Source organism: Cydia strobilella, chromosome Z (genome assembly GCF_947568885.1).
Source record: "Cydia strobilella chromosome Z, ilCydStro3.1, whole genome shotgun sequence".
Lineage (NCBI taxonomy): Eukaryota > Metazoa > Arthropoda > Insecta > Lepidoptera > Tortricidae > Cydia > Cydia strobilella.
In genome coordinates, this window is record NC_086068.1 from 57,067,332 (window position 1) to 57,094,946 (window position 27,615).

At 41.4% G+C, this 27,615-nt stretch overlaps 1 protein-coding gene across 1 annotated transcript in view; it reads left to right on the forward strand.

The window, feature by feature from the left end:
- The first annotated feature begins 1,122 nt into the window (after positions 1-1,122).
- LOC134755145 (protein purity of essence) overlaps positions 1,123-27,615 on the forward strand; it is a 151,034-nt gene continuing 124,541 nt past the window's right edge. Inside the window, exons 1-14 of the mRNA XM_063691624.1 lie at positions 1,123-1,299; positions 8,579-8,676; positions 12,380-12,510; positions 14,950-15,070; positions 16,016-16,206; positions 16,917-17,080; positions 18,916-19,051; positions 21,595-21,717; positions 22,092-22,234; positions 22,788-22,989; positions 23,776-23,935; positions 24,634-24,800; positions 25,515-25,680; positions 26,993-27,168. Of these exons, the coding sequence (XP_063547694.1) occupies positions 1,178-1,299; positions 8,579-8,676; positions 12,380-12,510; positions 14,950-15,070; positions 16,016-16,206; positions 16,917-17,080; positions 18,916-19,051; positions 21,595-21,717; positions 22,092-22,234; positions 22,788-22,989; positions 23,776-23,935; positions 24,634-24,800; positions 25,515-25,680; positions 26,993-27,168 (2,100 nt within the window). The 5' untranslated portion in view covers positions 1,123-1,177. The remainder of the gene's footprint in view (positions 1,300-8,578; positions 8,677-12,379; positions 12,511-14,949; positions 15,071-16,015; positions 16,207-16,916; positions 17,081-18,915; positions 19,052-21,594; positions 21,718-22,091; positions 22,235-22,787; positions 22,990-23,775; positions 23,936-24,633; positions 24,801-25,514; positions 25,681-26,992; positions 27,169-27,615) is intronic.

A 27,615-nucleotide genomic window follows, 5' to 3' on the forward strand; every position in this document is an offset into this window, starting at 1 on the left:
GCAGGGACGCTCTCTGACAACCGCGCGTGCGGCGGGCCGCCATTTTTAATATAGAAAACACGCCGCATTGCAGCTGCGCACGGCACGGCGCGAAAATTTAAAATATTGCTTTGCCGCTCGAGGGGCTAAACTGGTGTAGATGGCGTTAGTGACACCGTTTGATATTTAAAAATTTTAACCTCAGAATTATAACTAAACACATATCAGTGAAAGGAACTGTATAGGGATACATGAGAATAAACAGCGCCCTCTTGACAATGATCATATATTACTGGTCAGGGGTCAAGCTTTATATATATATATTTTTCATTTTTAGTTTTAATCCTTGCGATCTTAAACCTTTCCCCCCGTGGGGTCGGCACATGTTTTTCTCTTCCATTCTTCTCTATCTTTCGTCACCTCAGCACTCACTCCTTTCTTTCTCATATCCTCTTTCACACAATCCATCCATCGCTTTTTGGGTCTACCATACGCATCCACACCATACGCTCTCCGTCCATCAACATTCATCCCTAACATTCTTTTGCTTATATGGCATTCATCCCTCCTCATCACATACCCATACCACGCTAACCTACTACTTATCTTCTCCGTTACTGGTGCTACTTTCAAACTTCCCCTAATTATACTCATTTTTAATCCGATCCTTCCTCGTCACTCCACATATCCATTTCAACATTCTTATTTCCGCTGCGTGCTTCTTTCATCCGTCACTTTCGTCGCCCAGCATTCTGATCCATACATTACAACAGGTCTCACGATCGTCCTGTAAATTTTCCCCTTAAGTTTAAGAGGCATTCGTGGATCGCAAGTTGTTCCAGAGACCTGTCGCCATTTCATCCATCCCGCATGACCGACCCATGTTTCAAAATGTTTCACAACACAACTATCAAATCAATCAGGAAAAAAAGAGACGACACTACAGTGTTGCCACTTTTTAAGTGACTGTACATATTTCTGGCATTATCTGTGCCAGTGACCATAGACAGAGTAGATTAGATCTACCAAAGCTCGTAACTTGCTCGTAACACACCATCACACCGCACACTTGTATTTACTATGATGCACCGCACCTCATGTCTATATGTCTATGTACCAAAGTGACAGAAATACGTACTTACAGCAAATGTGAAGAAGTCGAAAAAGAAAATATTATATTTTCGTAATTTGTGCGATAATGGCCGCTTCGGGAGGAAATATCGAGTGGTCTACTACAGTTAAACCAATATTAACAGCTTTGTACGGCCCATTTTTCGACAAAAATGATGCTGCAGAAATAATACAATCGATACTCAAAAGGTGAGTGTCCATCTATAATGATACTACCGTCCTAATTTTGATTCATCTTACCATTATTCAGCAAATTTACGTTTATTTTTAATTCCCTGACAATTTTATTCCTTTTTGTCTAGGTTATCGAACTATATTGGTTAAATTGTGATTTAGCGATTTTTTTTCGGTGGTACGACATTCTAGAGAAAAGCTAATAATAATAAGCCGCTATGCGTATGCGGTTTTTTGGGCATTCGGTTTTACACTATAAATACTAATTTAATCTCAACAAAGCGGTTACAAAATAGATATTATTCTCATGTGAAATATTCAACAGGCTTGCCAGCTTTTTCCAAAAGATTCCTAGAGAGAGTATCTCGCCGCGACATAGACTACCCGTCCCCCTTTAATTCATACAGTTAGTAAAAGACGGGTAGTCTATCTCGCGGCGAGATATTGTCGCGTCAATCATGTGCTCGGCCTACAGATCTCTTTAAAATTTATAGATATAAATATCCTTACTGCAGTGGTTCCCAAAGTTGACTGGGCTCCGCCTCCGATCCACCTAACAAAAGCTGCCAAATTCGGTACCCGTCTCTTGGCCCACTTGGTTTCAGGGCCCACTAAAATTTCGCTCGAGACCCATTGGTGGGGAAATGCTGCATTCTTCTTCTTCTTTTCCTGTTACCCCTTGCTGGGGTGTAGGGCCCGAATCTTGTCTTTCCATTGACTACGGTTGCTGCATAACTTACTATATCTGTAAATAGCTGTATTCTTTTTCATTATGTGGTGCACAATAAAGAATATATTATTATTTCCTTGGATATCACGGGCCTATGCATCCCGGTCTTTTGATAGGCTTGCGTGGGGATATAAATCCAACACGTAGAGGCCCCTTGGAGAGCTTTAATGTCATGTAGAACGCCTGCTGGAACCCGTTCACAGGCGCAACAATAGACACCCATGAACCGGTCGCAGCAGGCATTGGGACTATTGTAGAAAAAGTGAACAGTATACCGGTCTATGGATTGAAGTTTGGGTGGACAATGAGACTGGGCTATTGTAAAGAAGTCCGGACACCTGCCATAACAATGTTAAAACACGTTATCGAGGCAGGTGGTGACTTGCCGCTGACTAGATGGGCCCCTGAAACTGCCGTCGTGAAGACGACCAGGAGCAACACCGGTGTGAGCGGCTCAGGGGTGTCGAGAGGTGTGCGCCGCTTTCTACCCAGTGACTGTTAACAGCCACTGTGCCAACTCGCGTCTTATGCATCTTTCACTTCCACCCCTGGAGCATATAGCTCTTACGACTCCCCTCTGGACGGCCAATGAAGGCAAGCCAGAGCTGAGAGTCCTGCGGGTCCCCTTGGGGTCCACTCCGACCGACGAAGACACGCCGGAGACGGAGACCCTGACCGACTCTCTGGAGCACTCGGGTCCGTGGGGTCGTCACTCCCCAACAGCTCGCCACAAGCTGCCCTGCCCAATATTATTATTATTATTATTCTCTATATTTATTCATTTTCTTATGTTAGGTTTTTTATAATATGGATATAAAAGTAAAATATAAAAACACTTACAAAACAATACAAAATACATATAAACAAATTATAAAAAACCTAACCTAGGGTGCCGCCAGCAGCGGGGCAGGGCCCAAGCTGCCGGTGGTCAGGGCCGCAGAGAGAGGAACCGGCGGACTATCCGCGCCGTGTCCAAGATAGTCCGTGGCCTGTCAGTGATAATAGATCGATCCCAATAGAGTGTGGCACGACCATTCTCGAGAACTGGCACAGGTAAATACTAGTAGTACGGTACTTCGCGGTCCACAAGGCCGTATAGAAGAGCAAGCTGCTGGTGAATAATCCTGGCTACAAGATTATGTCTGTGCAAGTACTCGCCGTTAGCAAGATGAGAACAACCGGAAATGATATGCCCGAGTGACTCTCCGGGACGGCGGCATGCCCGTCAAATGTCTACCGTACCGTCCTTCAGGATATATTTCCGATAGTTGTGCGTCATCATAACTTCGTCCGCAATTGCACAGGCAAAACCCTCGGTTTCTCCGAAGAGGTCCCCGAATCGTAACCAGTTCACCGACGCGAGCAGGTCTACATCGGGTCCCATGAGGGCCTTGTAGAACCGCCCGTGTAGCACCTTACTCCCCCATACCGCCCTGGGGCCCGCAGTACTTTGTACCGCAGGTTTGTGCTAGTTCTCGTTTGCCAAGGAGAGCGGCGTGAAGTTCCTGTCCACTGCCACCACATCACGATGCATACCACACTCAACGTTAAGGAAATAATTCCTGAGATTGCACACCTCGCGGTTGTGGAGATCTTTGGCGTTATTATTATTATTATTATAGATATATTATTTCAACATACTGTGCCATTTTCAAACAAAAGGGTACTTATTGTCGCTTGTCAGTAAGGCGCTATTTCCATATAGCTTCAATTCGAAATTAAGCTTGTCGACAAGCGACAATGTGGTACCTTTTGGTTGAAAACGTCACATATTTGGTGTGTCATTACTTACTAAACAATATTTCTGTATGTAACTTCTTAATAATCCTTATGCAAATCTTAGTATAAAACAGAAAATTTAAGCTTATCTCTAGTCAATAACTTTATGTAGTATCAGTAAGCATATTTGACCAATGTATCCTGCCTGTTCTCACTTATGGAGCTGAAACCTGGGTTTTCACCAAAGACATACTACGTAAATTGAGCGTTGCCCAGCGGGCGTTAGAGAGAAAATTGGTGGGGATCACATTGAGAGACCGTAAAACAAATGAATGGCTGAGACAACAGAGCAAAGTCAATGATGTTATAAAACGCGTAGCCAATTTGAAGTGGGAATGGGCTGGTCATATAGCACGGAAGACCGATTCGTGGAGCAAACGACTACTCGAGTGGCGACCATGGGGGGAAGAGCGTCCTCAAAGTAGACCCCAGATGCGCTGGGACGACGACATTAAGAAGACTGTGGGGAAACAGTGGCTCCAAGTCGCACAGAACCGCGACGAATGGCGCAAAATGAAGGAGGCCTACACCCAAAGGGTAGAAAAAGGCTAAAGAGAGAGAGAGAGTATCAGTAAGCAGAGAAACGTAGTATACCTAGTATTCAGAGTTTTCTATGTACAGTCAGCTGCAGAGAAAAGGTACCTGCATAGAAGTTTGTAAGGTGCGTTGGGGTAAGGTACGAGTATTTCATGCGGGATAAGATCGAAAGTCACCCATAATGCTTCGACATATATTTTGTTTTTCCCCTCAGAAAAAACCGTTTCAATCTTATTCCAACACACCTTATGCAAAGGTGATAAGCTAAAAGTTTTGTTTACTGTACATTTCCTTTCATGTTGGACTGGGCCCTTAATAACCCCTATAAAAAAGTAGCAAATTCTCAAGTGTGAGTCATACAGGGAGGGAGATAGATAAAATAGAGGTCATTGTCTGTTTTGAGTAAAATAATTATTATACTTGTATACATGAACATAAGATAAATGACACCTTATATGGCTATGACTTAAGGGTCTCTGGTAAGCTCGGTTCTCCATACAAACGTAGTTCCGCTCTCATTTTAAAACGACTAGCTGGATTGCTCTGAAACTTTGTTCCTACAATAGGATAAGGTATATCTATGTCTGAAATTACTTTATGTAGCTTCAGATACCATTGAAAAATATAGTGAATTTAAGTTTTTCATACAAAACTTGTTTTTGCTCTATTTTGTTTGTTTTATAAACTGGAGCTATGTAAACTAATTTCAGACCTAGATATACCTTATTTCATTGTATGTGCAAAGTTTCATTACAGTCCAACACGTAGTTTTAAAATGAGAGCGGAACTACGTTTGTATGGGAAGTTGCAATTCGGCCGATCCTGCCGGGGACTTCTTAAGTCTTGCTCCCCAAATAAACCCACGGGAAGAACCGTGAGTGTCTTGCAGAACAGTTACAGATGTATTTGTGATTATAAAAAGTAAATGCAATACAATGAGTCATTTCATTATTGCTCAATATGATGAAATCTTTTATCCTACAAAGCTAATAAAATGCATTAATTTTACAAAATGATTGAGTCTGACCAAGCTAACTCTGCATGGCATTTGAAATGAAAAAAAGTGGCAAAGTTATCATTAATGTCAAATTTTCATGATAATTTAATGTTACCTCCATACTTTGTTCTGTTTGCTTACTGCGTTACTTGTAAATAATTACTTTAAGTTAGCTATTTATAAGTTGTCTTATAGTGACATTTCTGTAATTTCTTAGACAGAAGTTTTTTTATACAGAAGTTAGTGCAAAGTAGGCTTAGATGAACTCTACTATGGTTAGATTATTTGACAAAAAAGTAAAAGACTATTATTAATAGGCCGTATTACACAATTAATGAATTTTTCCCGAAATGCACTTAACTAATTACTCTTGACATTAAATTATTGTAAAAAGAGGAAAAGAACAGGGAAGGCCGACCCCAAGTAAATGGGAACAAGGCCTAGCAGGATGATGATTAAATTATTGTAATGATTTTTTTTCTTTAATCCTATTTATTTATTTATTTTTCGGAGAACCAACAGCTATTAATTATACAATAGTTATATAAGTAAATAACAAAAAGCCAATTATAGGTTCCCACCAATAGCAACAAGTTAACACATAATTGGTGGTTAGCACTAAAATTTTACAACGTATTCAACTAATACTAATTTCAAAATGTGAATACCTTAAATACCCACAATTCAATACTCTTAATATACTGAGCTAAGAAAAACAAAACTTATTAATAAAATACATCGATCGATACAATAATATTATTATGAGTATGCTGTCGCATACGACTCGCTCACTTAAGTAATTTGTTTGCCAGAATCCGTCTTATAGTTGTGATGTTACTATTAAAAACGTCAATATCACACTCTTTCTTTCTATTGAATGACATGTACGTACCTATAATCTTAATATGCATAACTTACATACATAACCTTAGAATAAGCAATCTTAGCATGTAAGTACTATAGAGTATAATGTATCTGTATTTGCATGTATTTACGTACGTGAAAGCAAATAAATGGGGCGTTTTCTATGAAAAGGGACCTTTTTGTCGATGGCGCTTACGCCTATACAGCGTCGTGCGGCATTGTATTTATATCGGAGCATCATTAATAATAGCGTAAGCGCCATCGACGATAAGGTCCCTTTTTATAGAAAATACCACAAATGATCTGATTCTGATTCTGAATAGGGTGCTTGATCAGCATGTTAGAATGAATTGTAGGATTAGCATATATAATGAAAACATTGAAAAGCAACATGAAACCCAAGTTCATCCATACTAATATTATAAATGCGAAAGTCTGTCTGTATGTCTGTGTGTTATTTCTTCACGCTTAAACCGCAAAACCGATTTAGTTGAAATTTGGCATAGAGATCGTTTGAGTCCCGGGGATGGACATAGGATAGTTTTTATGTCGGAAATCATCCCTAAAGAGAGTGAAAAGGGGGGGGTGGGGGGTGAAATTGAGAGATTTAATTATTTGCCTGATAATTGATATCAAGCAACTAAGCTTATGCCTAAATTAAATTATTGCTGTCTTCGGTTACCGCGATAGTTACTCATGAAATAAAACTATGAAAACGGGTTATATCGCGTATATTGAATTTATAATACATCCCGACGTTTCGAACTCTTTACAGCGTTCGTGGTCAACGGGTGACTGAGGAAAAATTACAAAGTGCAAAAATACCCACATACTAAAATAATGAACAATCATAGACTACAAAATTTTAGGCTGGTTGTACATGCAAAATCGGTTCATAAGGCTAGTTATACACTATAATTATTTTTCAAGTAAAGATATATATATAGAGTTCGAAACGTCGGGATAATATACGCGATATAATCCGTTTTCATAGTTTTATTTCATAAATTATCCACTTTCTTCGGGCGCTAAACTTAAGATGCTGTTACTGATTCCACGCAGACGAAGTCGGTGGCAAAGCTAGTTAAAATATATATAATAAATGTTTATTTTATTAATCAACGTTCTCTTCTATGCGCTTACTTAAAGACACCTAGACCTAGATTGCAAATTAATTGATATTACTGAAATTTTTAATAAAATCTCACTTAATTTTAAAACTAATACGGGACTTAATCGCGTACAAACTTACGTTTATTTATGGCCTGACGTTTCGAACGTGACGTTACGTTCGTGGTCACAGGCAGACTGGCGAGGAATTGTATCAACATCTTCTTGCCGCGCGGGTTTTGCGAACTACCCGCACGAACGTAACGTCACGTTCGAAACGTCAGGCCATAAATAAACGTAAGTTTGTAAGCGATTAAGTCCAGTGTTAGTTTTAAAATTATGAGTGAAAATCGTGTTAGTTTAAATCAGTATTAAATCACACATGCTTATATTGCTTATTGCGAATCTTTTAAAACGTGACGCCATGCGCTTAGCGAATATTGTTATCCTTAATTTAGACCTAAGGGCTATTTTATGCAAAGATTCTTCTTTATTCTTTCTAGTTTTTTTATACCACGTCGGTGGCAAACAAGCATACGGCCCGCCTGATAGTCTTTTAGTAAGGATGTGTTTGATTTTCGAAAATTGCTTTACGTAATATTTGAATGCCCCCCAATAGAATACTGTCCACTAGAGCTGCGCTGAGCGAGGATAGGTAAACAAACTGATTCTATTGGTTCTTAACAAAACATTCCTCACTACGCATCCTCGCACATCTGTTGGAAACGCAGCCAAATTTTTAGTCATCTTTTACAATTTTTTCAATAACGATTTTTTCTGCTCTATATAGCACAAAGTACAACCAAGGGTAGAAGTCACAATTGTTTGACCACCACACACTTATAAAAGGTTAAATAAACTAGCTAGTTAACCTTCAAGTTCTTTTCAGACATGTCTAAAATTCTTTGCAATGTAATTTATTATTATTATGGCTCTACAAATAAAATTTTGCGAGAAATAACAGTATATGCCAGATATAATAACTGGTGACTGTACCCAGCGCCGGCCCGAGTCCTTGATCAGGGTTGAGCGAAATCGGGTTTTGGCGCCCTTCGTTGATGCTTTTTACCCAAAAGCAAAACGAACCGTATTTTGGGCCCGCGTCACACTCGCGTCTTTTAAAACTTTTTTTTTTTTCATTTGCCATTTTGGCGCCCCCCTTGCCATCCGGCGCCTAGAGCGGCCGCTCCACTCGCTCTACCCTAGATCCGGCCCTGACTGTACCGTGTAACATTAATGAGTCATATTAATATATAAATATATATTTTTGTTTACAGTGATAACGACTTTCAGAATCATGCTGACAGATACGATCTCTTCTACACATGTTTCGCGTGCCTATCCGCGCACTTTATCACAGTCAACGCTTCGAACTGTATGTATTTTAACTGAATATTTTCTATTATAAATGTAATAGAGAGTCTACCGCGAACATCGAATATCGAGAGTTCTTTGTCTGCCTGTCCATCACTCGAATTTTCAAGATAGAGGTAGAATCTTCTTTCTCATTCCCTAATTGATGAGGATCGCGATCACATGTAGTTTGTCAACATTTTGGACGGTCATTGTCATTAAACCTGCACATTGCGGACTGCACGTTGCCAACTGCCGCCAGCCGACCTCTTCATATAGACCGCGATCCAGGCGCAAATTACACTCAGAGAAAACTATTGTGAAAATAACAAAAAAACGTTGCTAAATAGGAGCCGACAGAGTCAAATTGCGGGCGCAGCAAGCTTAATTTTGCGAAAAAAAATTGCGTAAATGACAAAGCGAAAGCGTTAACTTTGTGAAAAAGCACATAGCGAATTTCACAAAGTCGAATTTTTCACAATTTTACTCTGTCGGCTCCTATTTCGCAATTTCAACTTTGTGAAAAATCATATAGCTAATTTCACAACGTAACATTTCTCGCAATTTGACTCTGTCTGCTCCTATTTTGCAATTTTAACTTTGTGAATATTCAGCAATGTCGACATTGTGAAATAACGTTGACAATAATACATAGTAAAAGTTGTGATTTATAACATTGCTAATTTAGCAAATCTTTACATTGCAATATGAACATTGTTAATTTAACAAATTTAGTTTTTAACAATTTTTCTTTGATGCCTATTCCGAACATAGCTATTTTAGCAATTTTTATTTTGTGGTTTTATCAAGTGAACTTCGTTATATAAACTACTTTGAAGTCGTAGTTTTAGCAAAGTTGAAAGACGGAATAGAGAAGTCATCAATGTTGATATTGTTAGCTCAGCAGAATAATATTGCGGGGATAGCAATGTTAATGTTGCTAGCTCCGCAGTGTAATATTGTGGTTATAGCAATGCTGACGTTGCTAGCTCCGCAGTGTAATATTGCGGGGATAGCAATGCTGACGTTGCTAACTCCGCAATGGAATATTGCGGGGATAGCAATACTGACGTTGCTAACTCCGCAGTGGAATATTGCGGGGATAGCAATACTGACTTTGCTAGCTCCGCAGTGGAATATTGCGGGGATAGCAATTCTGACGCTGCTAGTTCCGCAGTAGAATATTGCGGGGACAGCAATGTTGACGTTGCTAGTTCCGCAGTGGAATATTGCGGGGATAGCAATGCTGACGTTGCTAACTCCGCAGTGGAATATTGCGGGGATAGCAATACTGACGTTGCTAACTCCGCAGTGGAATGTTGCGGGGATAGCAATTCTGACGCTGCTAGTTCCGCAGTAGAATATTGCGGGGACAGCAATGTTGACGTTGCTAGTTCCGCAGTGAAATATTGCGGGGATAGCAATGCTGACGTTGATAGCTCCGCAGAGGAATATTGCGGGGATAGCAATGCTGACGTTGCTAGCTCCGCAGTGGAATATTGCGGGGATAGCAATACTGACTTTGCTAGCTCCGCAGTGGAATATTGCGGGGATAGCAATGCTGACGTTGCTAGTTCCGCAGTGGAATATTGCGGGGATAGCAATGCTGACGTTGCTAGCTCCGCAGAGGAATATTTCGGGGATAGCAATGCTGACGTTGCTAGTTCCGCAGTGGAATATTGCGGGGATAGCAATGCTGACATTGCTAGCTCCGCAGAGGAATATTGCGGGGATAGCAATGCTGACATTGCTAGCTCCGCAGAGGAATATTGCGGGGATAGCAATGCTGACGTTGCTAGCTCCGCAGAGGAATATTGCGGGGATAGCAATGCTGACATTGCTAGCTCCACAGAGGAATATTGCGGGGATAGCAATGCTGACGTTGCTAGCTCCGCAGAGGAATTTTGCGGGGATAGCAATGCTAACGTTGCTAGCTCCGCAGTGGAATATTGCGGGGATAGCAATGCTGACGTTGCTAGCTCCGCAGTGGAATATTGCGGGGATAGCAATGCTGACGTTGCTAGCTCCGCAGTGGAATATTGCGGGGATAGCAATTCAGACGTTGCTAGCTCCGCAGTGGAATATTGCGGGGATAGCAATGCTGACGTTGCTAGCTCCGCAGTGGAATATCGCGGGGATAGCAATGTTTACGTTCAACATTGCAGAACTAGCAATGCCAAAAGTCGCGAACGACAATAGCTACCTGAAAAAATACAACAATATTTATAAAACTAACTTTTATTATTAAAAAACGTTTGCAGGTCCGTAAGAATAGAAAAAAATGTTGCCCACTAAAATACAAATAATGTAGATAATAATGGGAAACTAAAAGTTTCCAGTGAAAAATCAACTATTTACTAATATGTAAATCAAAAACAAACACTCGGTGTTTCGAAAATGGGAATTGAACCCGCTAAATGAAAGAAAGACCTGCAATTTACTGTACCGATCGGAAGGCTTAATTACATACATTTATTTAAGATGCTATGTTATTTTGAAGAACCCTTTGATTGAGCCTTTCGATCGGTACAGTAAAATTGAAAGGTTTTTTTTGTTTTTCACATTTAGCGGTATAGTAACAGTTAAGCTATGTCAGCTCATATTCAAGCGCGCGTGCACCGCGATTTGATCTGATTAGCCAAAACCCATATCCGTAGGAACGGATCAACGGGACGCCAGTCCCGCCTGAACCATTGTACAGTTAACTGGTTATTTTAATATACGGAGTCGAATATAAAAGTGATTATTATTCAACACTAAAATACCTATTTAAATACTATTTACCCTCTAGCCACTATACAGAAGTACCGTCAGCGGGATCCGGGAATCGAACCCGCTTTAGAAGTACTAAAAAAGCGGGTTCGATTCCCGGATCAGCCAGGCGACTTTTTTCAAATTCTTTGAATGTAGTTCGTATTGTTTTTAAATAAATATAGAAATGAAGCTATTTTTACTTCCACTCGTCAAATATTTGGTGACAACTCGCCAAATATATCGAAACACAACCTTATTCCCATGGCAAGAAAGGTGTGTTGCGACATATTTGGCGACTTTGGCTGGCTATTTGAAGCTGACTGTACCTACTATTTCAAAGTTAAATGGATGCGAATGGATTAGAAGTATGACCATATATTTGACGAGTAGAAGTAAAAATAGCTTCCTTTCATTTTTATTTCAAAACAATACGAATTGCAAATAATTAAGAAAAACCCGGGCGAAAACTCGTATAGCGGTTAACGGCTATGTATGATGAACCCTCGTGAACGTCAGTTGCCGCTCCGTTGGTGGGTTGAGGAATGACAGCTACCGAAACGCGTAACACGGTCTTTCCACCGCGATACAACCGGCTGACGATTTGTTTTATTCACAATAGCATCTAAACTATCATCTGACAAAGTATCAAGCGGGAGGCGAGGACTACATTTTTTTATAGACTTTATTTGCTGCCATTCCTCAACTCACCAACGGAGCGGCAGCTGACGTTCACGAGGGTTCATCATACATAACCGTAAACCACTAGACGAGTTTTCGCCCGGGAGGCGATTAGTCATGGATATCTGTTCCTGGCCCGCGACATCTCATACGCGCTTCACCCCGATCATGTTTGCCATGAGACGTGTTTGCACTATAGAGGCAGATAAAGAAATTTCGATTTTCGATGTTGCCGCAGACCCTCTGTGAAGTTCATCCCTCATATTGGATTAAAATAAACGAAACATCCACAGTGTCGCCCGATCAGCTAGGGCCGGCACGCGATGCGTTCCGCGTGATCCTACGACAGATGCTTAAGAAACTATCAGAGGCCGGACTCAGCTATGAGGAATCTACCGCTGCTACGGATGTGTCCATTTGGCAGGTCAGTTACTACAACCCAGTGGTGGCCGAAACGTTAATGCAATGGGGTTGGCCGGTCGAAATAATTAGCAGATGGCGCCAGCATGCTTGGCCTGTCAATCCCTCATAAATCTAGTATAACATGGATCGGTCATGAGAGGTGGGGCGAAATGACCGAACGGGATAGTCTTATGTATCTTTCAGTAGTAGTGACAGAGAGCAATATATTACTTTTTGTCTTTGTCATAGTTTCACTTTTCCACCGCTGCCACAACCGAAATTGTGGCAAACAAATAAGTACGTGACATGTCATGCTTGTTCGTTGCTTGTTTAATTATTGTTGGTTTCTATGAAATTGTGCTTTCTCTTATAAAACATAGTGATGGTTAGCGTTTTGAATTGATAAAATAATGGTGAATTGTTCTGTAATCGGCTGTAATAGCCGCTTTGAGCAAAAATATGAGAACATAACCTTTCACACGTAAGTATGGTATTTTACACCTTCCTCTTAACGCAATATGTGAGAATAACATCGTAAAATTACGTTACACTCAAAGCAATGTAGAATCAAACGATTTCAATAAAAATATCACAATTATTTACGCAAATTAACAAAACATTATTTGTAAAATTATCCGCCCAAATTAAGTAGGTTGTTTGTGGTAATATGTCAGCTACTCAGACGAGTCTGAGGTCAGCCGTTTTTAATCTTCTTCTTAATTTAGCTGCATAACAATCATGTTAGGGATACCAGATGAAAATATCATAATTTTATGGGTAAATTTGACCTCGAAGTTTTATCGTATTTCTAATTCCAAAAAATAAAATAAACAAATGTTGTGAAGATTGAATGTGGTGTACATTAATTGGTGTGAATAATGTAATTGTGATTTGTGATTTCATAAAATTAAAACTCATAATACATTTAATTTTACGTTTTATTTACTAAACATGTTTAGTTTTGTACCACCTGCACGAATTATAGGAGGTATTTCATTGTTCATACGCCTAAAAAGAACGGCCCAATGACATTTTATTCAACAATTTTAATACAGTCAAACTTTGCCTCCAGGGTAATCGCCCCAACGTGATATCAAATATTGGGGTAATTTTTACCAATATGGCATCCCCACGTTTATGACGTCATCTATGTCTATCCCTTACGGGCGCACGCGGTAGGCCGCATCTATGTAATGCTAGGTCTATGCAATCCCTAGAATTTTGTCAAATTGTAGTTTTTTTTAATGCCCCGGATGCCAGCCCTTTAAGCCAAATCCCATAGAAAAAGGGGCAAGCTATGAAGGCGCCATCTCTGCAAACCTTTGACAGTTGCTGTAAACTGTAACCGTCCGTTATGGTTTACGGTTCAATTTGTACTGGTTAATGGTTAATTGCAATTAACGTTCGACCAACACTGCTACAGCCATTGTCTTATCAGGAAAACTGAACATTAGAGGGTCCAGTGCTATGGAAAATGTTGTCACTGTGTGACCGCGTTAGAATCTCAATATGGAGTTATGGACAAAATTTAAGAGTGCTTGATTTTAGATTTAGTCTACCACAACCAGCTAACCATCTGAGTGATGAGTTTATGTCCATTACATTACAGTCCATTACAAAACTTTGCTAAGTAAAGATCTATTTCCTGCAGTATTCAGTTTAATATTTTATATTGTGATCTATATAGTGAATTCATACTGCAAGTGCATTGTGTTATGTGCACGTGTTATTGTAACAGCGCATCTGTTTTACCTACATTCAAAGGCACATGAAATTGTGCCTTCTTATTTTAATAATAAATACCCTGATTTAATTTACCCATCCTGTTGAGGGAGGCTCCTACCGACCTACCCCCTCACAGCTCTGAATACTATGCACTGCAGGAAATAGATCTTTACTCAGCAAAGTTTTGTAATGGACTGAAAATTATTATCAACGAAATGGATTCGAAGAAGGATTTGAACTTGAATGGCGAATTTAGGAATTGTATTGTGCCAGGAATAATACAAAAGTTGGTAGTGTAACGTTCCGTTACACGCCGGTGACGGTTCACATATTTTTTCATGATCGATCATGGTATGTTCCAACTCACAGCGCCCCTCTACTGTCTACGGGGCACAGTTTGGGAACCCCTGGATCCAGGTGATTTAAAATGAAAATTTTGAAATAAAAATATAGGAGAATGATATCGGATGAATCAACTTTTTCTTGTCTCTCGTTGTCATGGTTACAACCTTACAACGTTTTTTATAAGCCCTTTCCACAATGAATCATATACTTAGCATATTAGTAGAACATAGTATAGCATTTTTTTGATCAAACTGTGCTATGGTCGCCTGGCTGACGGGAAAGAATAGTATGTAACAAAAAAAGTTGATCCACTAGTAATATTGTGAATAGCAGCAATTTATCCAGTGTGTCTAATCTATTACTTTTTAAATTAAAATTTGTTTCTGTCCAGCTCCTCCAACCCATTGTGGATCTATGCGGTATGGATGGGGGCGGCTACACCCAACTGGACCTGGTCATCCTCACGTCGCTCCTCAAGAGCGCCAAACTGCCCGCTCATGTCATCATACCTGGTACGTGCTTGTACATTTACACTGTTTATTATGGTTGTTTTGGTGGCGTTTTCTTTGTCACTGATAACGTCGTGCCATAAAAAAAAAAAATTTTTTTTTTTTTTTCGTTTTTTTTTTTTATGTATTTGTACAAAAAAAGTAAATGTTATAAACTTGTCACTTAAAATGGATTTAAACATTTTTTTTTCGTAAAACCTAGTTTTAACAAAGTTTTACTTGTCACTTTTTGACATCTATCAATAAGGATACTTAGACTACGTCCCATAGTAGCAACATCGCCATCAAAAATGCGTTTTGCACTATGTAACAATAAAAACTTTTTTATGTAATAGTAAAAACTTGTTTTTTTATTTTTATTTGTATTAACTCGGAAACTAGGCGAATTACAGAAATACTTTCTATTGGCCTTCCACATTTTATTGAGCTAAAATTTTATTGTGAACAAGTTGGGTTAATCCTACTTTTTGAAATGTGGGTGAACTTTGCCCAATATTTTTAAAATTAAGGAAAACCAATCAATCATTAGCCATAACATAAAACGAGTTGCCTCGCTAGCAAAGTTACCTAGCGCCGCAGTTAAGTCTGTGAAGACGACTCGACTGAGGCAAACGCATGATGTTTCGCTCTCCGGCGAGGCACATCTTAACAGGCCTTCTTGCTTGGCGAGGCAAATTTTTCGTAAGGAGGCTCATTCAATACAGATCCACTTAGTCAATGCGGCCAAATCAGTCTGCGGAAATTCCGTGACCGTTTTTTTCAAACATATACACGATTGTAATCTTCATCGACAAAGCAGCGATTGCTTTTAGTCTCAACAGTCAAAAGAAGTGTGTTCTATTGCCTACGGCTAAAAAGAAGAAAAATACGCTCGCGTACGGAAGTTCTTAGACGAATTTGGCCGCATTGACCTTATTTTATAAAGACCTAACCATATTTCTCTTGCAGACGCCGCCACAACATCAACAACACAACCGACCGCCGCCGAAAAGCAGGCCGTCTCCAACACGCAGCGCCGCTCCGACGCACTTCTAGAGCAACTGACTGAGCCGCTGAAGAGCGTCGGCTCGGCGCTGGCGCCGCTCGCGGCCGCCAACGACGAGGACACCGAGAGTGCCCAGCCACAAGCTGATATCAAGGTCGATTCAGAATTCTGACTAATGATAATCTGACAATTACGGCCGTCTTAAACAATGCTGTAGCCCTTGGGCACTCAAAAATTTGAGGCCCTTTTGGAATGTAAAGAAAGCGAATTAAACTAACAACCGACTCGACCCTGCTGACTCGGTTGCTCACTGTTACTGTCTGCCCTTCGCGGCCTCTGAGGAAGCGGGCACCGGGCACGGGCCCCGTGTGCCCTTATGGTAAAGACGGTACTGCTGACAAGGGATCCCGCGCTGAACACTTGTCTGCATCTAGTGATTAAAAAAAATTTTTTTTTTGTTCACTATTTGTTTCCTTTGAGTAGAGACTTAACAAATTTTCATCTACCATTACCACTACCATTACCACCAACCATTACCATTACCAAATACCAACCATTACCACCACCATTAGCGAATGACGTAGTGAGTGTTGTGTGCAACCCATCATCATCTCGCCTCCCCTGCCGTCACCGGCGCCCGCGTCGAGTCATTGGGCGCGGAGGGCTGCGGTCCGCAGTCTGCGCCGGTCCGTCACCGTCAGCGCTAGCTCCTGATGACACTCCTCGGTACGGAGTGAAACGTGTCGAGCGTTTTTCGACATAAAATACCTGAGTGACCCGTTATTAATATATATTAAATATTCATTCGTCAAACTTTACTTATAAACATAACATGAAAATTATTCAAAACATGATTGTCATCAGAAATGGGTGTCCACCACAGTCGCATCACTCCTAATGGAACTCAGAGCGGGCTCAGTGATCCTCAAAGTGTGCTCAGCTCTGCCGTGCCTACAACGGTATCTGAGCCGCTGGGAAACGGCCAAGGAAGCGGCGGCCTCTCCGCAGTTCAACTCGGACGCGGCACTGTGAGTATTAAAGCCAGTTGAGGAGTGTCTTTTCAAAAGGGTTTATTTCTCTATGAAAAAACATACAATAATAAGCCTTTGTGAAAAGACAGATAAGGCTTATTTTTGTATGGTTTTTCATAGAGAAATAAACCCTTTTGAAAAGACACTCCTCAGTTGAATATTGAAATGGTGTCTTGAAAAGTTGGCAGGGTCGTCATGTAAAGGCAGATTTTCATATTTAGATAAAACAAGCCACACCATATAAAGAAGACTAAAGACATCACCTGAAATAAACTTTTCTCATACTTATAATAAATCATCCATTCCATACATTTTGATTTGAAAAGGAACGTTAGATCAGAAGAGCTTATATTAATTTTAATTGTTACTTATTTGGTCACCATATTACTTTTGAAAATTACAGCACCAAATAGATAGTGAAGGCCAAAGTGGCCAAATATATCGGAACGCTTCTTTATTTCTTTGGTACAGCCGCCATCGGATATATCGGGGCTGCCGAAGTGCTCAAAAATATCTGAACACGCACTCTAACGGCTTGACAATAGAGGCGTGTTCAGATATTTGTGAGCACCTTGGCCTCTCCGATATCTGATGGCGACTGTAATAAGCTGTGTTACGATATATTTGGCCACGTTGGCCGTCACTATTTATTTGATGTTGACTGTCCATCATGCACAGGCAGCAGTGTGTGTTACTAAGTGATACTATTACAACGTATTTATTTATAGGGGATATTACTGCAATGTTCTGCCACAAGAGTGCAGCACTAGCCTTTTTAGTAAACCATAGAGTAACTTATACATACTGTACCTTTAAAAGGTTTTTGACAAGTTTTCAGAGATAATAAAGTATGACATTGATGCATCAAGGCGGTTTGTTTACAGAGGACCTACCGGGAAACGCGAATCCGAAATTTCGTTATCTGCATTTTTATCGCTCGAATATGCAAGAGTGACAGAGATGTTAGATAACGAAATTTCGATTTTCTTGTTTCGCGATAGACCCTTAAATTGTGGTAGTGGCCCCCTCGGCGCAGAGTTTCGCGTAATATTCTCTATTCCCTCAGAATATTAGTTATGTGTGTTATCTGGACTTAAACGAGGAGCTTCTCGACAAATTGGATCGCCTGATGAATAACTGCATTCGCTTCATTTTTTGCCTCCGCAAATATGATCACGTTTCTTCCTTTCGCTCTCAGCTTGGCTGGCTTCCAATTCGACAACGTCGCCATATTCGCTTGCTTTCCACTCTCTTTTCTGTGCTTAACGATCCACACTCTCCTGAGTACCTCAAATCCTTATTTCAATACTACGGCATTTCTCGCGACCGCCAACTTCGCTCTTCTGGCAATATGTCTCTGTCCATCCCTCTCCACCGAACCGGGTTCATGTCGTATTCGTTCACTGTGCACTGTGCAGGTGGCGCGCCTTTGGAACGGACTTCCTTTTAACATAAAAAATGCGCCAAATAAGTTCGCGTTCAAAAAATCCTTACGTGCTTTCTATGCTAGCGGAATGAAAGTTTCTTAGTGTATTTTTATTAGTTTCATAATGAGTCTCGTCGTTATTTATACATATTATATATAGTATATATGTATATTATATTTGTATATATGTGATTATATGTCATTTTTATTTTATTTTTGCTGTTGTATTTGTAGCACCGCCCACAATCTCTCTGCTTAGCCTTAAGGTTGACTGGTAGAGAATGCCTTATGGCATTAAGTCCGCCTTTTGTACTGTAAGGTTTTTCTTTTGTGCAATAAAGATTAAATAAATAAATAAATATTCAAGGAAACTGGACTGATTATCTGATTAATGTTTGTTTAACAGGCAACACTTCCTCGTGAAGGAAGTAGTGGTGTGTCGCCTCGCGCTCTCGCTGCCTTGCCTCGAACCATTCACCGCCGAGCGTATATCGACGCTCAGCGACATTAGCACTGCTTGGCTGCTCTGTGCTACTGCTCAGGTATGATGTTTCATTATCATCCATAATGAGGGCTACCGCGTTTAATTTCGCCGCTAGGGGCGCTAGTGTAGATGGAGGTCTTTCAAAATGTCAAATGCATAGAAGTTTGGGGAGTTTCAAGCTTTTTTATCGGGAAATTTTCACTCCTTATTCATAATTGTGGTAAATTCTTGCTCTCACCACCCATATTGTAGCTGGTTTCCAGAACAAGTTAAAGTCCACCGCCGTCTTTATAGACCTAACAGCTGCCTACGATACTGTTTGGGAACACGGCATGATATACAAAGCTCTGTCACTGATCCCCAGCCGAGAAATCGCAGACCTACTGTGCAACATGCTCAGTGAAAGGGAGTTCGAGGTCTTCCTCGGCGACCAGAAGAGGCGATAGGAAGAGGAAATTGAACAATGGGCTCCCTCAGGGATCTGTCCAGGCACCACAGCTGTTCAACCTTTATATCCACGACCTGCCACAAACCACAGCCAGAAAGTTTATTTATGCGGACGATATTGCCCTGGTAGCCCAGAGCCGTACATTTGGGGAAGGCGAGAGCCAGCTTACTGCGGATTTGGGGACCTTGGAAGCGTATTTTCGAGAGTGGAGACTCATACCGAGCGCCAGGAAAACAGAAGTGTCCTGCTTTCACCTAAGCAACCACCTTGCTAAACACGAGCCAACTGACACTATGGGTGGCGAAAAGATACCATACAACCCTGTCCCAACATACCTTGGCATTACTCTAGACAGAACCCTAAGCTACAAAGAACACCTCACCAAGCTCTCGCGCAAAGTATCGACCCAGAACAACATACTGCACAAGTTCTGTGGCACCGCATGGGGGGCATCTGCGGATTGTCTCCGTTCAACGGCTCTGGGACTCGTCTATCCCACTGCAGAGTACTGTGCTCCAATTTGGCTACAAAGTGCACACACGCAATTGGGACAGTGAGATCTACAACTTGCCACTGGCTTCCTGCGCTTAGTCGAATCCCGCCTCCACATCTGAGAAGGAAACAGGCGCTGCTAAGAGAAAGTAACAAGATCAGAGCATGCCCTTCTCTTAAAAAATAATATAAAAATAATATTAAAAAATAATATACTGTACATAATTTTTGCCTATGTGACTATATCGCCATACGATTAAATAAATAAATTGTGGTAAATCTTTGTCCATCTTTGATTAATCATGGTAAACAATGGATATAGCTCAATAAATGTGTCCTGATGTGTGATGTATTTATGCAGTTTTGCAGCTGGCAGTACACACTAACCCTTGCTTATGCTGTCGGTACTTGTGTGTATAACTGAACTGTAGTTGTATTTGTTTTTTGTATATTTATTTTTTATAGGTGAGAACCTGTAATTGGCTCTGTAATTATATTGTAGCTTTAGAAATGTTTAAAGCTGTTGGTTTTCCATGTATGAAAGGAAAAAAAAAATTGTGGTTTAAAAAAAGTGCCAAGTAAAATATATGCAAAATTAAACAGGTTGAAAAAATGACACATTTAGACGTATATTAGAATGTATTGATTTTATAAAAATAACCATAGAAGAATTTTGAGATCTGTTTTTCTGGACCTGCATCTACAGTGGCGCCAACTGATGAGCATAAAAACGGTATCCCTCATTAGGCGGGTCCACACAGAACGGGCCGCCTCGCTAGGAAATTGCCTCGCGAAGCACCTCGGTTTGTGTAGACGTCCTCGGCCGCATTGCCTCGGGCGAGGCACGTCTCTACCGACCGAGCTGCTTCGCGCGGCAATTTCTTCGCGAGGCGGCTTGTTCTGTGTGGACTCGCCTATTGATAAACCTTATTGGAAAGATATATGGCGTTATTAATAAACGCTTGTCAAGTCTTAACAAACCCTTGATAATTGTTTGCACATCCGTCATTTTGTTATTTGTGTTTGTTAGAAAGGGACAAAATTTGACAGAGGTTTGCTTAGTTTTATGATAGTTCACCAATTGGTCAGTTGGTCAACACGTATTACAAAGACAGAAAGACATACGATCTACCGATGTTCAGTTAAATGTTAGTGTTGCTATTAGCAGTTCAGAAAATAGGGCTACCACGCAAAATCAGAAACACAAATAGCTAATAAACTGTGTGAAGTGTTCAAAATGAAAGTTATGTTCAGTTCATTTTTTACTAGCTTTTATTTAACTTGCCCTGTTAGTATGTATGTTAGTGGATCAAATCTGGGAAGTTAAATTTGACCCACTTCTCTATTTCCGATTGAGCTAAATTTTTTGCATACATATGTAAATCGGATGACAATGCAATATTATGATGATATGGAGCCGATCTGATGGGAACTCTGTGGTAAAACCACGCAAACTAATTGTGTTTGGGGTTGATTAGTATTAGTTGCCTGTGGAAAGAAAAGTACAGTCAGCGATAAAAGCTTGTACAAAAAAAATGTAATTTTTGGCAAAAACTTATTAAACTCCTCACTTAGCAATTTTTCCTACAGACTGTATATGTAGTTAAAAATGTTTAGAAAAGTTCTGTATTTAATTTCTACATCGTCTTTATGTTGTACAGGCATCCTTACACCCGAAGGACGAGGAGATCGAACAGCAAATAGCGAGCCTCGTCGAATGCGCGCTCAGCTTGTATCATACAGTTGGAGAGACGTTCCGGGAAAGTACCAGAGCGGGAGGTTATGTGAGTATGTCAACATCTTTATTAAGTAAGTAGTTACATTTAGTTTTAGGTGGTAAGTAACAATTTGGTTGCTTATTTTGCTATTTGTACTAGCATGGAAAATCTTAAAACGACTACAAATCTGGTTGTATATCTTCAGAGTTCACAAAGAACGAGCCGCGCGAAGAAATTCGGTCGTTGGAGACGTGCCTCGCCCGAAGCAATGCGGCCGAGGTACTTCTACACGGACCGAGCTGCTTCGCGCGGCAATTTCCACGCGAGGCGGCTCGTTCTGTGTGGACTGTGGACCCGCCTGTTCTTGCATATTTCTGTAGAAAAACATTCCCTTTACACAACCGTGCGTCCGACCGTCTAATTAATTATCTTCCTATCAGGTCTACCAAAACCATCTAATGATCGGCGGCTGGGTGCTGCTCTGTGGGCTGCATCACGCGCTGGTCGGCGCGCCCATGGTCACCTCCACGCCCGGCAAGTGCCCAGCCAAGACACAGTCACGGCCATACAATTTAACCAAAATGTAAGTATTCTTAATAAGATTTATGTGTTCATGGTGAGTGCTGCTTGCCCCCAGCCACTAATGGGGTTGGCCGGTCGAAATAATTAGCAGATGGCGCCAGCATAGCTTGCCCTGTCAATCCATAGAATTGTGTCATTTTTTTTTTTTTTTTAATGCCCTGGATGCCAGCCCTTTAAGCCAAATCTCATTGAAAAAGGGGCAAGCTATTTTTTTTTATTCATTACATTTCACAGCTATGATGGCGCCATCTCTGCAAAGCTTTGACAGTTGCCAACCCCTTTGTATAATCGTCTTGCCACTAACTGTATAATCCTTCAGGATATTGTTGAAATGATAACTTTGGTAATTTTAGAGTTGTTGAATTGATAACTTTGTGTTAATAAGCGCCACTTGTACCATACTACTAACCCGGGGTTAACCGGTTAAACCTGGAGCTACAATGGTTACCAGTACAATCTGATACTGAAATAACGGTTTAACCGGTTAACCCTGGGTTAGTAGATGGTGCAAGTGGCGCTAAGTGTTAAAAAACTTATGTATTTTCATTCCACAGGCAACAAGGGCTCGGCGCAGTCTGGGTGGCGCTTGGCGGCCGTTGCCTCGCGTGGCTCGGCGCCCTACTTTCCGACGCGCGTCTAGAGGCACTTAGCGGCAGTACAACAGGCACTAGTGCCCCGGCGCCTCTCTTGATCCTCGGGCAGCACACGGCGCACGAGAGGGAGCTGCGGCTCGCCAGCGCCGCGCCCGTACACCAGGCGAGTGTATACGTATATAAATAAGTCTAAAATAGGTGGTGTTAGTTCTTGCCTCGTGCGGCTCGGCATTCTACTCTCGGAAGGCGCTCTACAGGCGCTAAGAGTTTCCGGAACATAGGGCTTATTGAACAAACCGCATTTACTCCCAGGTACCCTTATTTTGTTTATTTATATGATCGCCACTCTATGATAGGAATGCGCTACAGAGGAAAAGTCAATGTAAGCTAAATTAATTCAAGAAAAAACACAGCGGTTCGCCATATTGAGCTACGAGTACAGCCGTATTATTAGGTAATAATGGCTGTTTGGCTTACCTATTCAATTGTATACTTTTATATATATATATTTTTTTTTCATCATGTGATAAAAATTATGTGATACATATAAAAAAAAACCGGCCAAGTGCGAGTCGGACTCGCGCACCGAGGGTTCCGTACTTTTTAGTATTTGTTGTTATAGCGGCAACAGAAATACATCATCTGTGAAAATTTCAACTGTCTAGCTATCACGGATCATGAGATACTGCCTGGTGACAGACAGACAGACAGACGGACAGCGGAGTCTTAGTAATAGGGTCCCGTTTTTACCCTTTGGGTACGGAACCCTAAAAAGACGTAGTACAGTCAGCTGCAGAGATAGTTGATTGGGGGGTTGTAAACGAATTTCTATGCAGAAGGGGTCAGTTATCTCTGCACCTGAATGTACATACATATTCTTGCCGTTACTCGCTTTCACCGCAACCTTTAAACCTTACCACGATAATAACAAAGCACATATTCCCAACAGCTCCTCGTCGCTCTCGGCGTCGTGTGCTACCGCAAAGCGACCAACCTCAAGCGGACGGTGGTTCAGAAACAGAATGCCGACGCCGACCCGGACCGGTCGGACTCTACAGTATATTTCCAAGACATGACTATGTGCTCTGAAGACTCTGAGACTGATGACGGTAAGGGCTTTGTAACCTCAATGACTAACATTCCCAACAGCTAGTCGCTTTGTCGTCGAAAGTGACCAATATTAAGCGCACGGTGGTTCAGAAACAGAATGCCGACGCCGTCCCGGACCGGCCGGATTCTAGTCTACTTCCAGGACATTACCATGTGCTCTGAATACTCGGAGACTGATGATGGTAAGGAATTGTAATAGACTTTGTAACGTGTCACACTAACAGAATAACGCTATTGCTCCCTAAGGGTGTTTTACTGACAAGTTAAGATAGCTGATTTTATCGAACTTTAAAGATGATTAGCCTCTATGAAGTCAATATGAAGTACATGTGACGTTACAGTCAAATTACCTACTCATTGTAGTCCTTTCGGACTTATTAAATATAAATGCCTCAACAATTATTGCGGGCTGCCTTCTGGTGGGTTCTGCCCTCGTTTTCCCTCTGTAGCTCTTCTTTTAACATGTAGGCTTTAGACTCACAACACTTCTACTTTGATACATAAGGATGTCAACTTCCTACTTTCTATTCCTTCGGGTTCTGGGGCCCTAACGTGAAAAACAAAAATCGAAATTTCGTTGTCTGCCTCTCTATCTCTATTGCATATCTGACCAATACAGGGGAGGATAGAGAAATTTCTATTTTCGTTTCTCTGTTATCATTTGTGTAGTAATATCTGTAATTTATTTGTCAAACAGACAGCGAGCTTCTATTTGGCCTCTGGTTCGAATCGACCCTAGCCGCTGCCAACGCCCCAGAGAGTACGAGCGTCGCCCGCACCGGAGGCACTGAAGGGGCCGACGCCGCGGAGCAACCTTCGAGGCCTCGTCAGGCACTCGTGCCGGACAAGTCGGAGCCTTATTCTGTGAGTGATACGGTTGAAATTTGCCGGTTTATAATTTATTTATTGTGATTTCGTCGATTTTTGCAATGTTGTCCCTAAATATGTATAGTAATTATTTTTAGATAGATCTACATTGGGTGTGTGGATTCAAAGGTTGTAAGAGATAAATGGGTACAGAACGAGCCGCCTCTTTAGCGCCTGAAGCTTGATCTGCGGTTTAAAGGAGTAATTTGGCCAAGTACTACGTGGAGGGTTAAAGAAGTTGCATTGTCTCGATAACTCCGCGCGCGGCTATTAATCATTGTAAAAATTATAAGTACCGAGACCGCTTGGGAGACTTCCGGTTCGAGCGCCATCTTGATAGTTAGCATCGTGATTAATTACTTTGTTTTTTGCTCATTAATATTGTTTAAAGTGTAATATCGATAGCTTATTATACAGTAAACTAATGTGGTAGTGTGCAGTAAATGGAGAATTAATTTTGAAGCGCGTTTAACCACCATCTTGGAGTCAACGGCCTTGTAAAGTCTAGCTATCGATTTACAAGAGCTAACAAATCACCGTACACTGTCTTGTACAACCGTACAATTTTTGTCGTTTTCAAACCTCTTAATACCTTGATACTGGCGAAATAGCACTGGGCTGAAGCCATAATTTTAAATGAAGAAGAAGAAGAAGAGACCGCTTGGATGGATTTGGTTACTTATACAGAACTATTTAAATACAACTTTGCAGTACATCCGACTGGCAACAGAAGTGTTCACTTTACTGACGGCGGAGATTATAAGCCCAGGCTCAGAGCGGCTTGGACAGAATGCATTACAACTGCACGACGCGCACCAAGCGCTGCTCGCGGCGCTGGCCAAGGATCTGGACCGGGAGACGGCGCGCACTGACACAGGTAAGTGTGATTAATGTAGTCAGGACCTAAAAAACCGGCCAAGTGCGAGTCGGACACACACACGAAGGGTTCCGTACCATTAACTATAAAAACGGTCAATAATCACGTTTGTTGTATGGGAGCCCCACTTAAATCTCTATTTTATTCTGTTTTTAGTATTTGTTGTTATAGGGGCAACCGAAATACATTATCTGTGAAAATTTCAGCTGTCTAGCTATCACAGATCACGAGATACAGCCTCGGACAGCGGAGTCTTAGTAATAGGGTCCCGTTTTTACCCTTTGGGTACGGAACCCTAAAAATTGGCAGACATTTATTAAAAAGGTTTGCACGTATAGGTACATGGGCTAATCAACTTTTAGATCAACACTAATCTGTCCACGATATTTAAACGTCAATCGAAAACATAGCAAAAAATAATATGATCAAAGTATACTTAATTACGAGTTAACTAATTGTCGCAGCGAGGATGTAAATGTCGGCGGCAAGTCGTAAAATCGGGCATATCGAGATATTCCTGGGCATATCATGAAACGCCGCCATTTCATGTTCTGACTAGGATTATCATCCCTTGAGGTGTGCACGATATGGCTGGTGGTCGCTAGACTCGCTAGGCAGATCATGAAATGCCGGCGTTTCATGATCTGTCTAGAAATATCACACTCTACTTATTTGATATGCCTAAACGTCGCCAGGCAAATCGTCAAACGTTGAGGTTTGAACGATATGCCTGGAAGTCGCTAGTCAGATCATGAAATGGCGGCGTTTCATGATATACCTAGGAATATCTCGATACCTATGCCCGATTTTGATTAACGACCGGTCTGGCCTAGTGGGTAGTGACCCTGCCTGTGAAGCCGATGGTCCTGGGTTCGAATCCCGGTAAGGGCATTTATTTGTGTGACGAGCACAGATATTTGTTCCTGAGTCATGGATGTTTTCTATGTATTTAAGTATTTGTATAAGTATTATATATACCGTTGTCTGAGTACCCACAACACAAGCCTTCTTGAGCTTACCGTGGGACTTAGTCAATTTGTGTAAGAATGTCCCTATAATATTTATTTATTTTGCGATCTGCCACCGACATAAACATAGACGCCTCGGCGCACGCTTCGCTCGAGCGTGCACTCAGTTTGCACACTAACAGATATCTTAATATTTTGCCGTAATAGCTGTGGTCAGCTGAATATCGAAATTTGTGCGTGCAGCATACGCTGCCTTCTACTACGTAGACTATAAACCGCTGTTGTTCATTCAAAATTTAACCTAACGCGCACTAGAATATTTCTAAAACAACCAATCTCTCCAGGCACCATATCACCCTGCTTCGGTCCCCGCATCTGCGCGCTCTACGCCTCCTTCAGCTCCGCGCTAGTGCGCTACTTGCACAACCTGATCAGCGCGCCCGGCTTCGCGTCGCTCCAACCGGCGCTGCACCAGCAGCTGACGAGCGGAACCGAGCGCGGCAACAGCACACCACTACAGGTAGTTTTTTATATTTTATTTTATTTATATATATTTATATATGTTATATTTGCACATTTCACCCTCGGCCTACAATGCCTACATATTCGCTAGTGCGCTACTTGCACAACCTGATCAGCGCGCCCGGATTCGCGTCGCTCCAACCGGCGCTGCACCAGCAACTGACGAGCGGCACCGAGCGCGGCAACAGCACACCGCTACAGGTAGTTTTTTTTTATATTTTATTTTATTTATATATGTTATATTTGCACATTTCACCATCGGCCTACAATGCCTACATATTCGCTAGTGCGCTACTTGCACAACCTGATCAGCGCGCCCGGATTCGCGTCGCTCCAACCGGCGCTGCACCAGCAGCTGACGAGCGGCACCGAACGCGGCAACAGCACACCGCTACAGGTAGTTTTTTTTATATTTTATTTTATTTATATATATTTATATATGTTA